General features: G+C 34.5%; 1 protein-coding gene across 1 annotated transcript; it reads right to left on the bottom strand.

The window, feature by feature from the left end:
• Window positions 1–738: 738 nt before the first annotated feature.
• LOTGIDRAFT_166578 (hypothetical protein) lies at window positions 739–2,656 on the bottom strand (the record flags this gene model as incomplete). Its single annotated transcript, XM_009063649.1, has 3 exons — window positions 739–1,346; window positions 1,695–2,414; window positions 2,533–2,656. 3 exons carry the CDS (start codon window positions 2,654–2,656, stop codon window positions 739–741), a joined length of 1,452 nt encoding a protein of 483 aa, XP_009061897.1.
• Between the last annotated feature and the right edge of the window lie 10,741 nt (window positions 2,657–13,397).

Below are 13,397 nucleotides of genomic sequence, written 5' to 3'. Positions count from 1 at the left end.
ACGTTTCAGAACCATCCAAAACTAAGATCTGGTGTGTGAGGGTGTGTGTGTGTAGCAAGTATTAACGTTCATGATCGTCCCGAAGTACCGAATTAAGAACTATATGGTGTAAATCTGTAGTAAAGCACAGGCACTAATAATGAGCTCGATTCAAAACATATGTTGATATGTTGTTCAAAAGCCTTAACGAATGTATTACTGTATCACATTTTTCGATAAAGATATGTTGACAATTTGGTCTTAATCATTTTGTTCCAGGTTATGAGTTTGTTGGCGTGATATGTGTATTGGTCAGAATGTTTTTTGACGATCCACCATGAGATAGTGGTGAAGCCCAGAGAAAATCAAGCCTTACTTTGGAATATTTACTTGGAAAGAATGAAACTCACTTCCACGCCAACAAAACGAAGTGTAGTGGGTTTAGTTTAATATGGCGAATACGACCACGTCAAAACCCTTATTCATGATACGATGGTCATGCCAAAGGGCCTAATGATGAAATGAAATGATGATGATTATGGTTAAAATAAGGAACTCATAGTATATAATTATCATTATAAAATTTAATTATATTTAAGTTAGTATTTCTTCTTACAATAACTTAGTTTGTTGGGAAAGTGCAGCACTAGAAATTATTAAGTCTTTGTATTCCACATTCAACTCGACAAGGATATAAAATAGTCCTGCAACTTTTCATTCAAATTTTTATTTTTCAGATATTTTTCAGCCTTATAACATTTAATCGAGCGAAGAGATTTTGATTTTGCGTTTTAAAGACACGGCTAAGTCTATAATATTGGGTAAATCCAAGGAAACTATAAAAGCCCCAACTGTGATTAACAAAGCTATGCCGATAGTTCCTATCGTTCTAGACGATTTTCTTGGATCTTTAGCAGACGTTAGTTTTCTTGTTGTAGATGACAAGGTTTTCTTATCGACTGTCAACTCCTTAACAATCTGCTCGACCCTTTGTTGGATTGGTTCTTGCAAAATGTGACCAGATATCATCTTTGGTCTACAATGGCACTGGAACGCCGTGTCTGAAGAACCTGAAATGTAGATTTCTTCGAGGCATTTTTCCGATGTTAAGTTTATATATTTACTGATGTTGTCCTGTGCGCTGGGTTTGTCTGCGTTTATCAAGCTGCACATTTCTTCTAGTGGGAGATTTTGAGGTAGATGGTAAAAAACGGACGAATACAAAACATACTCTGATGTCTGCGATGCCTCGTGTAAGGGACTCTTTGTTATTTCTAATACAAATGGCGTGGTTGCGTCTTCCGGTCCCACTAAATACGTTCGAATTGAGAAAATGCTCTTGCTTGTCTTTGATATCCGATTTCCAACTGAAATAAAAGAAAACATTAGAACACGATAACATATACCGGTTACCGGTTCTACCGGTTTAAATACAAGGATAGTTAACATTTTGCACAAATCCACAATGAGTTTTTAACGTGACATTCGTATTTCCTTAAACTGAACACACAGGACATACAAATTGACATACAACTAAGATGATGCAGAGGAAATGAATATAAACCCATTAACCGATAGTGTACAAACACTGTCATTCAGATGATAATTTGAGATACCTACTGAAAGAACACAAAAACATTCGGATTTGTCTTTTAACCAGATTTGATTCATAAATCATGCAGAGCAAGAATTTCATAACATACGCTTATACCAACCTGTGAAGGCCGAGGCGTCATCTATTGACTCATCCTCTGAGTTCTGGTTTTTATCATCCTCAAAAGGCTTTTCTCCCGTGAAAAGATTGGACGATTCTTGTTTGTGATTATTGACTATCATTGAGGAAACTGTCTTCAAAATTCCATCGCCAACAAGATCAGTTTTTAAGGCCATTAATGAAGTTATTTCAGGCACCATAACTAATGAGTCAGCTTCAAAACGAGATGTCTCTGCTCTTGATTGTACAGAGGAAAATCGCGATTGCAAATCTTCTGTGGTTCCATCTACAATCACAGAGTTCGCATCTAATGATGTTACAAAGGGAGAAGACGTCATTGTCCCTTTATTTTCTGCTAGTATTTGCATTGTTCCTAAAGACACAAAGAGTGAAGTGGACTGGATTTCAGAAACAACGTTCTCTGTTGAGGTATCTGACGACCTTTCCGAAGACCCTACTCGAAACATTGTGGAAGAGATACTTGCCGAATCTTGTATGTTTTGAACCACAACCGTATCTGTTTGAATCGAGTCTGGGTTAAAAGATTCTGATACAGCTACTATTGCCGCATCAGAGGCTAGATTTATATACGTTAAATTCCTCTCTGATTCGGAAAGGATTAGCGATGTGTTTGCCTTGGAGTCAGCCGAGGCTGTTTCCACTCCACTCGACCAATATTCTTCCATTATGAGCTGAGAACCACGGACAAAGCTAGCAGTTCCTGAAATTATTCATATGTGGAAATAATAAGATGCCCATAAATGGATAAGTGTGTAAGTCCTAGGAAAAATGATACTTTTGAAAGACGTCAGACCAAAGGTAATATTAGTTTTGCTCACCTTTAGGTCCAAGGATATCCAAGCTAAATCGTAATGATTGGATATTGCTGGAATATATATCTGGATCAAACTCTGGATATATTCTTATACAGGAAACTAAAATTGATTCGACATCGATAGTCATTCCCACATTTCCAAAACAAATAACATTTACTTCCTACAAGAATAAGTCAGAAAAATTTGCACAGCAGCCTCGGATGAAAAACAATCATTCACAATCAATAGAATGAAACTAATCAGGGTTTGAAAATGACCTCTGCACAACCTGATTAAAATGCTGACATCACTGTAAGAAAATATTATAAAGAACTATAGTACATTCTGTATTGGTCAAAAAGACAAGTAAAATCGGATCTGTGTAGCCTAAGTCGCAACAAAAAAATTATCGTGCAATTGGCAATCAGATTAAATGCAAATCTGAATGGTTTTTTTCAACCTGTAAAAGAATATGGCTTATTGGAAGTTTAAAATGACTATGTTATGACAGTAAAATAGGTTACATTTCGGCCTAATACTTTGAACTTTTTGCAGCCTTTTTATAGCATTAAATTCAAAAATAAATTTTAATTAGGACCTGGGCAAGATACATTTTGCACCTACCATGGTATAATTGAACAGGAAGAATTCAGCATCTTGGTTTTCACACGATTTAATGTTATATTCCAATTTCCAATATTTCTCACAATTCAGTGTTGCTACTGTGTTACCGTAGTTGAGTATTTCCAAATTTATTCGTCCCACCAATATTGGAACATCGGAGGTAATCTGCAATGGTTGAAACGTCCAACGTTAATGTAATATATGGAGCATTTGATATAACCCAGTATAAATATAAGAGAAACATTGCATTTGTAGAATTTTATTGTTTACAGACATATAAAATATAGAGGTGCTAAAGTCTCTTGCCTGAATATAGTTATTGTTGATTTTTCTGGTAAAGGATCCGAGTAAGGGCTGGTAGGATAAATCGTTTAGCAAACTGATGTCTGAAAGAGAAACATGTAATTCTATTTGATATACGACGATTAATATGGAGTCACAAATCTTATAAAAAGTTAATGATTTCAAAAATGAAGACACCTTTTGAATGTGCATACTAAGCATTTAACATACTATTTACTATTACAAAATGCCAATTGTCATGTGTATCCCTTCCAGGGTAAGGGAATTGCCGATGAAATGATTAAAATGAAATTAGATAGAGGCTTGAGCTCTACCTTTCTGCGCCTGATTCTTTAATGAAGACCGGTCATGCAGTATACAATGAGCGAAATTCTGCAAGGATAGTCTACTTTATCACCACTCCAACTGTTGAGAAATCACGTCAGATCTTCCAACCTACATTATTGATAGGGTTGAAAAATCCCGATGTATTATCGTTGCTTAGGCCGGGATCGGGGCTCAACAAACAAACTTCTAAGACACCGCGATACCCTAGATTAGAGATAAAGACATAATTGTAGTTAGCTTACTTTTCTCTACTCCAGATGGTAATGGACTACCTTTAGTATCCCTACTCAGTAGATAGTAGCTTACAGCTTTTGATATAGCTACAGAGAACGTTGTTAACGTTTTATTGGCGTCTGTATAGAAGCAGAACTCTAGTGGAATAGGATCATAGCTAACGAGATAAAACAAAATGAATAAGATATTTAAAAAGAATTTAATGGATTAATGATGCTGGCAGTGTGAACTAAGAGACATTACGCCAGCGCTGCTCATTCTTTTTCTATGTAAACTTGGCGAGGAATCTTCAACGAGCATAGCCTCGAATAGTGTGTCATAATTCAAGTATTATAACATAGCAATGAATAAACTCAATTAATTGCCGATAGTTAAGTATATGACATTACGACATGCAGTAACAGATTAGTATGTGACGGTACATTTGAAAGTGAAAAGATTAGATCAAAAAAATTCGAATTCACTTAAACATGACTTATTTCCTTATAAAATATACACTATAACAACCTATGTGGATTCTCCAATTAGGGGATTGAGAGAATAACCTATCGCACAGTAACATCATGAGTTCTTGAAGGGGTGAATGGATGTAAATTGAATCTGAAATGATGTTACCTCATAGCTTCTATCGCTTCAATTGACCTGTCATATGACGTCATCACCAAGTGATCTATATCAATCCAAGATTCGTTTTGCTGACTAATGTTAAATATTGCACCCCATAAAATATGGCCACGTGAGTTCAATATCAAAAATCGCATCTAAAATTAGAATAACAGAAAAAAAATGGTGGAATTGTTTTGATCTTTTCCGGACGTCATTTACTATGAAACGGGGTTTCTGATCTCAGTCAGCTTGTTAAAGTCCGGTGACCCTGAGAAAGTCAGTAGCAAATAAGTATGGATAATTAATCCGGGGAATATCAATGCGAGATGTCTTAAACTCAATCAGTTAAAAGTCGAAATAAAACGATATTTAATTCTGGTTTTGCTTTTCATTGATTCGGTTGGGTGCATTAGAAAAATACTTGTCGTTAAAGAGGGTATAAAGAGGTTTTCTAAATTTCAGAGGTGCATCGGGGACACCGATATCATCAATTTTGTCAATTCCAATTTCCAATATGTCTGGGGTTTCTGCAATTCCTCTAAAACTTAGTGTTTGATGAGGTCACTAATCGCCTTGTGTGATAAAGCAAATTTCGCGATTAGTGATGTCATCAAACACTTTTTGAGGAAACGCAGAAATCACAGACGTCTGATTAAAAAATTGGAATGGTGCAATGTAATGATATCAGATTATCCGATGCACATTAAAATTTTGGCAAAACTCAATACAAACCATTTTAATGAAACAACAGATCCTTAGTCATTTTGAGTGAAAGGAAAATAATAACAGTACCTTTTAACATTTTTCTTAAACAATAGAATGAGGCTTTTGGATCTTAGAAATGAATTTAAAAAGTCGATTGAAAGCCTTTTATTTGACCCACATCAATTGCAATTTATCCATTATCATTGTAAACGAGCGCGGACCTAAGCGAGGCCCTCGTTTTTTTTTACAGGAAAATATATTGTACTCAACAGACAATTCATTGTCGTTCATTGATTCAATTCTTTTTCATACATATACAAAATTCTGTTGCCTTCACGAAAGTTATAAAAAAAATTGCAACAGTAGTCCATGGTAAAAAAAAAATCCTAATCCAAAGGTAGTTGTCTTTACAACTTTAAAATTATACCATATTGATGTGAGGATAATAAGATGTGTCAACATCGTTTTTTTTCCAGTCAAAATACATAAAAAAAATATTACATTTGAAAATACAAAAGAACATCACAACTTGCCTTGGAGATGATACCAGTACCATTATGCGTGGACCCACAGCAAGAATCACTGGAATCTAGATAATGGTTGAATTCCAGGTTGGCATTACACAGTTTTAACTCTATGCATTCTGTAGAGGTAATAATAGGACTCAGACCACTGCTTTCTTTAAAAGCAATCACAGGTATAAAGGTGCATTCTGTAAAGTAAATGTATTACAATTATTTTGTTTTAATTGTTAGAGAGGTTTAAATTCTGATAGCTCGGTACCAAACTAGGTGAATTGAACAAGAGGTTTACTGAAACAAGGGGTAGGTCAAAAATCAAGTGTTTTCATTGGAATCCAAGTGATTCTGTTCCGGTAAACTTTCCGTGTGTCGTCATAATTTTATAATCACTTCGTCTAAATATTTCAGTGATTTTATACGCCCACATGAAATGGTGGGCGTATATTGCCGTCACCCATGTCCGTCCGTCCGTCGGTCCGTCCAAAATTGCTCGTAAACACTCTACAAGACACAATTCTTGACAAAACTTGGTATTAGTGTTCGTAATCACCCAAGGATGAACCCTATAGAAAATCAGAAGAATCGAAAAGTATTTAGTATAAGTTATTGACCTTGTTCTTGAAAACGCGTTCGATTTTTAGCTCGTAAACACTCTAGAAGGCACAATTCTTGGTGGATTTTGACGAAACTTGACATGAGTGTTTGCTATCAAGCAAGGATAAACCCTATTGAAAATCAGAAAAATCTAAAAATATCTAGTATGAGTTATTGCCCTCGTTCTTGAAAATTGTTTCAAATTTAGCCCTTAAACACTAAAATGCACGATTCTTGCTGGATTTTGACAAAACTTGGTTTTATTATTCAGTCAAAAGCTGAAGATTGAATATTTGCCTTCTAGAGTTTCACGAGCTAAAAATTGAACACGCTTCAAGAACAAGGGCAATAACTCATACTCAATATTATTCAGTATTGCGCTAAAGAGTTCAAAAGAAGTGTATTACTGAAGGTTGAATATTTCATACTGGTGAATGTTACTGTACTGCTAAATATTTTTATTCAAAATCAAAGCTGCCAGTGGGCGTATATTACCTTGCCTCGCAAGCTATCTTAATTTTTGAAGTGGTTATATTTGATTTGATGTTAACATTTCATTTGATATCAACATTCGATTTTCATGGTATCATTTGAATTTGATGGTAACATAATATGAATTTTATTCTGACGTGTAGGTATTACCAGTGACGTTATAATAATTGCTTAAACCTGTATCTTCTAGAGTGAAACACGGAAAAGTATTTAAGAGACGTTGACTTAAACGTTGTTCTTGAAATGCTCGTGAACACTCTAGAAGGTGCAATTCTTGGCGGATTTTGATGAATCTCGGTGTGAGTATTTGCTACAACAAAAAACAAAAAAAATCGAAAAATAATTAGTATGAGTTATTGCCCTTGTTCTTGAAAACGTGTTTAATTTTAGTTTGTAAATACTCTAGAAGGTTCAATTATTGACAGATTTTGACGAAACTTGATGTAAATGTTTGGTATCAAGTAAAGGATGAACCCTATCGAAAATCAGAAAAATCGAAAAATACTTAGTAAGAGTTATTGCCCTTGTTCTTGAAAACACTTTCAATTTTTAGCTCGTAATCACTTTAGAAGGAACAATTCTTGACGGATTTTGACGAAACTTGGTGTTAGTGTTAGTAATCACCCTAGGATGGACCCTATTGAAAATCAGAAAAATCGAAAATATCTAGTATGAGTTATTGCCCTTGTTCTTGAAATGCTTGTAAACAACCTACAAGGCCCAATTCTTGACAGATTTGGACGAAACTTGGTAATATTAAACAGTATTGCCCCCAAAAGTTCAAAAGAAGGTATGACTGAATATTTCTACTAGTAATTGTTATTGTACTGTTAAATATCTTTATTCAAAATCAAAGCTGCCATTCGGCCTGGCAAGCTATCTTTATCTATTGAAATGAAAAGGAACAGGGCTCTTGGGACATGGCATTAATGTAAAAAAATATCAATTATTTTTCGTCTTAATTATCTCATAATACGAAATTAATACACTTAATTTGTAGTTAAACATCTCGTAAGTAAAAATATTACTTTATTTCGACTTAATTATCTTGTAATTAGAAATTAATACATTTAATTAGGGAATAGCACGATATCACAGTCACAGGACGTAAAATTAGGAATTTTAGTTTGTGTAATTAGGGTTAAAGTTGATAATAATGATTCCCTTAATAACTAGAAAAAATATTAATGTAATTACGAGATAATTAAAACGAAAATGGGTAAGCTTTTTTTTACATTTATGACATGTTCCAAAAGCTCTGTTCATTTCTTTTCAATAAATAAAGTTATCTTGAAATTAACGTCTTATTTTCGCCGTATTAAAATAAATTAAATGATAATACATTAGAATATTTGTTATTTATTATGCCTCAGGGCTGCCTTCATAATTAATTTTCTTTTCCTTATCCAGTAGTGATAAGATAGAAGATAATAGATAAAAGATAAATTAATTAAAGACAAAAATAAAGATAAACATGGGAATGTAAATCAAACTACAAATTAAAAATGGAAAATAAAGCAAAATGTATTTCCCGCACAAACAAACAAGAACTATAAATTTACATTTAATTAACGAGCATTAAAAGTGAAGAAAATATTACATAAAAACCTTCAAATTTGATATTTGGTTGCGTTTTAAACCGCCTCCCATTTCTCCCAAAAACAAATAAACACAAAATTGAAAACTTAAAGGCTTACCAGTTTTATGAAAGAGTAAAATAGTTATAAAAAATATGCAGGGTGAATGTAAGAAAAGCATCATGGCATCTGACTCCCTTTCTTTAAGATAATACATTTAGAGTAGAAACATCAAGAAAGTTGGTCGTTAAAGGAAAAATAAAGCCTAGTTTGATCAATATCTTGATACACATAATTTTAAACTAAATCTGATATTTTCTTCATTTCATTCTTTATACATTTATATATATTTTGCTTCATTCTGCTCTATAGGTCAGATCCTGCTCTGTAAATCTGCTCTGCTCTGATTATGAACATCCACAAATCAGTGATTGGAATTGGAATGCAATTTTGGCATTCGTATAAGAATTCAGACTAGCATACATAATGAAGCTAATATAAAATATTGTCGAATAATTAAATTACTCTTCCAATGTCCTTTAAGAGCTGTGATCAATATCCAATTTAGCTATATTAAGATTTTTTTGAAAAATGACACTAATGACACCATATTGGTAAACAGCAGTCATACTGAAATTTAGAAGAATTGTTTAATGTCAAAATTGATTGAATAATTGATTGTAATTGAATCAGTTATTAGATATCAGCAGTGCCTTAGAATGGTCCTATTGATATTTAGGTGTAGGCAAAATCGGCGCCAGCTTCCCGAGACTGGGGGTACAAATAGGGAACAGACTGGGTCAACTGCCTAGGTTGAGATCTGAAAAAAAAGATCTGATTAGGTGCATTCTGCCACAGAATTTGGACAAAAACGTGTAAAATTAACTTTATAAAATTGTTGGAAATGAAGTGGGGGCACGATAGCAAGAACCATTTTTATAGAGGGGTGTGAGGGGGGGGGGGGGGTGCAATAAACCCTTTGTACCCTCACTGGTGCTGCCACTGGATGTAAGAGGTTTTTAGTTGAGTCAATACCATAATAACAAGTTCTGCCATTCCTAGATAATACAAACAATCAAATAACTGTCTATGTAATATCTTTTGGCATCTGCGGTATAGATTACACAGTCACATGATGGTGATGGAAATTCTACCAGACCATCAACGAAACCAAGAAAGAGTAGGGCCTACCCATATCCCTATCAACTGAAGAAATGGATATAGATCAACAGACGCCAGCACCAAGTAGAATCAATACCCTATGAAAACTGCAGATCCCGAAACGAGCCCAGCTGACGCAGGTTAACACTCACACAGAGGCCACCCCTCTCTACCCTTTTCTCTTTCAGATTCTCCATCTATGCCTTCAAAATGTTTTCTTCACGTGCTCAGGCCTCCAACAACCTCTCAACAAATTTGGACCAGCCATCACACATTCACGTCAAGTCTTATATCTCCATCAAGACCAACTTCTCTTCGAAACAGATCACAGTCCATACACAAAGCTGCCTTTTCAACAACTACCAGTAACTAGTTATGTGACGTCAGATAAGGGGGTGCATTTCCGTTCAATGTGGTGTTGGGACAAACGTGTATAGCTGAGAATGTGAAGTGACTAAAGGGAAATAACTCTATGCATTCTAGGAACCGGACGTTGCGTTGACTAAAGGGAAATAATCTTAGCATTCATGAAACCGGATGCTGCTATTGTTGTCGCCACAGCCGTTCTTGAATCTTATGTTATATTATCTCTTCCATAGGGGTTCGTTTTGTTAGTTGCCCTGAATCCAAGGTAAAACAGCACCTGTCATACCAGTTCGTTCACTCCATCCAATACTATTGTCGTACCAGTTCGTTCACTTGATTCAACACTGTGCCAGTTTGTTTGCCATTTGTTGTGCCAGTATCCATTACAGTTGTTGAACGAACTTGTACTAGGCTACCTTGGGACCAAAATAAAGATCAGTCTAATCAATCTTCCTGAACTCGGCGATTTTACACCCACTCTTGCCCCTTCTCAGTGGATCCTAGTCATTTACTTCTCTGCTCATTCTCCCCGTTGTGAAAAACTGTAACAAATTGGGGGCTTGTCCGGTAACCACTGAAGAAGATTTGTTTATTTTAAGAGGAAATCTCTGACAGTTATCCTTAGATGAACTGTTGAATATTCTTAATGAATTTAGATACAACAAAAGTTTCTACTAGACTTCCAGCAATGAAGGTTTTAGACAGTTTGTTCGATTTAGAAGAAGCTCAAGAGAATTTGATTCGATTACAGACTATTTTGTCCAAAAGTTGTGATTTAGATTAAACTAAAACAGACACATGCAGTCACGAACTCAGAGAACACTAATACCAGTTCTAACCCAGAACAACTCAAACATAACAATATTGAAGTTTGAAGGAGAGATTTCAAGATTCAAGGTCAAATCAAGACTTTTGAGTTTGGCTGGTCAAATTGAGGTATCACGTCAAAAGAAGTAGCACGTCACTGAAGACGAAATTTGAAGTTGAATTAAAGTTCGAATTAGATAATAAATCACTCTAGTTACAGAGCATGATGAGCACATGAATCAGCCTATAATTGGTTTTAGTGTTAAGATTTTTTGTCACAATTCCAATGTGTTTTTTGTGAATTGTATTCCAAATTTAAATGCCAAATCTGTTAAAAAATGTGGTAAGATTGTTAAAATCAGACGATCCTATTTGTAAAGTACGTAGTGGTCATAGAAATCAAATTATTCCATGTAAAAGTTCAAAGATTCGAACTCGTGTATGTACTAGTAGTTCACCTCCTACAGCTTAATTTCTATTTCACTGAAAAAAGGAGATAGGTTTGGGAGTAAAGATTTTATTAAAAATGTATAAAAATGGATACCCCTTAATGCTAAAATCTAACAATTACGTCTCCAAACTCCCAAACCTTTACAATCATGAAATTTAACGTTACCATTTAATTTTTTACTTCTTACACATTGACCTAGGTAAGAGTGGTTGTAGCAACAACATGTAATTGAAGCTACGAAAGCACAGGCCGAGTTGAAAATTCAGCTTAATCAACGTGATTTTTATAAAGTAATGAAATTCAATTATAAAGTAATACTAATTACAAATTAAATAATTCTAAAATAATAGAGTATATATATTAATGTGAATGAAGTTCGTCGTTTTCTGTTTCTGTAACCAACATCCTATGAACTAAAGAGAGAGTATTAAATTAAAATGGACAGGAACCAATTGTCTGTAAAAAAAATAGAAATATATATATAATTACAGTTAAATTAGATCAATAACGCCGATAAAGATAGTTAATTTTTACTGCCAACATGTTTCAATTTCATATTTTCAAGGCATAGTAACAATACAATAAACAATATGTATATAATTACATATAATGATTGGGCTATGAGTTTAAGTCTACCATGGACTCAAATATCATTAAGATACTATTGCGTTTAAAAGCATAACTAAATCTTTTTGAAATATATCAGGGAATTTTTGTTGGAGTTCCCTGTACAGTTCCGTGATAATTGGTATGGCTTGGCAAGCTGTGCTATTGAAAAGTACAACAAATGGAATAATTTGATAATCCACTTGGACATTAAGACCATTTGGCTGTATTGTTTTCAATTTGTTTATCCAGACATTTTATCGAATAAGTTTGTAGGTTTTTGTTGGGATATCAATCCGAGTGTACATGCTTTGAAGATCCATTGAAATTAAGATAGCATTGCTAGGTATTTTTATTCCTTAATTTTTGAAACAAAATCATTAGTATCTTTTATATATGCCGGATGTTTTGATGCCATAGGTAAAAGAAAATGATCAAGGTATTCTGAGATACGATACGATTCACTTGAGCAATCCGATATGATTAGACGCCCTTTAGGTACTTGGTTAGGAATAAACCATTCAGTTGATGGATCTTTGTAAGTTTTGGATAAGGAATAAAAATGTCGCTGCCTGATTTGTAATCCAGATTTAAGTATTGAAACTGCTTTTCATTTATGTAGTTCCCCTCCACTAATTTCAAAAGTTACTTTCTGTCTTAATTCGAAGGATGTATCCAAATACCTCTGAGAAGAATAGCTCAGCCAATCACCTTGAACTTTTATCAAATCTGCTGGTATTTCACAATTAAGAGGAAACTATGACCAGAATATCGTGATCCAGTCAAACTGACTGAAGTCAAGATCATTTTTAATCTTCTTATGAAGGGCAAATAAGTCATATAGGAATAGTTTTGCCTTTTGATAAGTAAGAGACAGTGGGGAAAACTGGGCACAATGGGGATTTTGGAATGTAGGGGATTGGAACTTTTAAAATGCGTTATTAATACTGAATAGTTTTTGACAAGCGTACCGTTATCATGCCTAGATTATCAATAAAGGAAAAATCTGAAAGCAAGAAATAAATACTGTTATTTGAAAACGGGTTATCAGGTACAAGAATGTTAGATGTGGTTTCGATGTGTGATTTATACACAATCCCCGTACTCAAGTCCATTAGTCTGTGTCCGTAAGAAAAATGTAGAATTGAGGTTATGTGTGGATTATCGGAAAATCAATCAGAAAACTACAGCTGACAGTAGTTCTCTACCTAGAATTCAAGATGTCCTTGATAGTCTTGGTGGAAGTCGTTATTTCTCACGGTAGTCAAGCCTACTACCGATGAGTGATGAGTGAAGAATGTAAACCCTACACAGTTTTTGTCTCGCCTTGGGCATAACTCGTGGAAGCGCATTCCATTCGGATTGTCAGGTGGCCCCTGCGGCTTTTCAAGCTTTCATGAATGACTGTATGGGAGAGACAAATGCTGTCTTCCTTATATAGTTGACAAAAGGAATCTCGCAAATGTTGAATATTCCGCCAACAGGTATGATATCTTGGACATTTAGTAACTGCTG

The sequence above is a fragment of the Lottia gigantea genome, assembly GCF_000327385.1.
Source record: "Lottia gigantea unplaced genomic scaffold LOTGIsca_59, whole genome shotgun sequence".
NCBI lineage: Eukaryota > Metazoa > Mollusca > Gastropoda > Lottiidae > Lottia > Lottia gigantea.
This window is presented reverse-complemented; position numbering and strand designations above follow the sequence as displayed.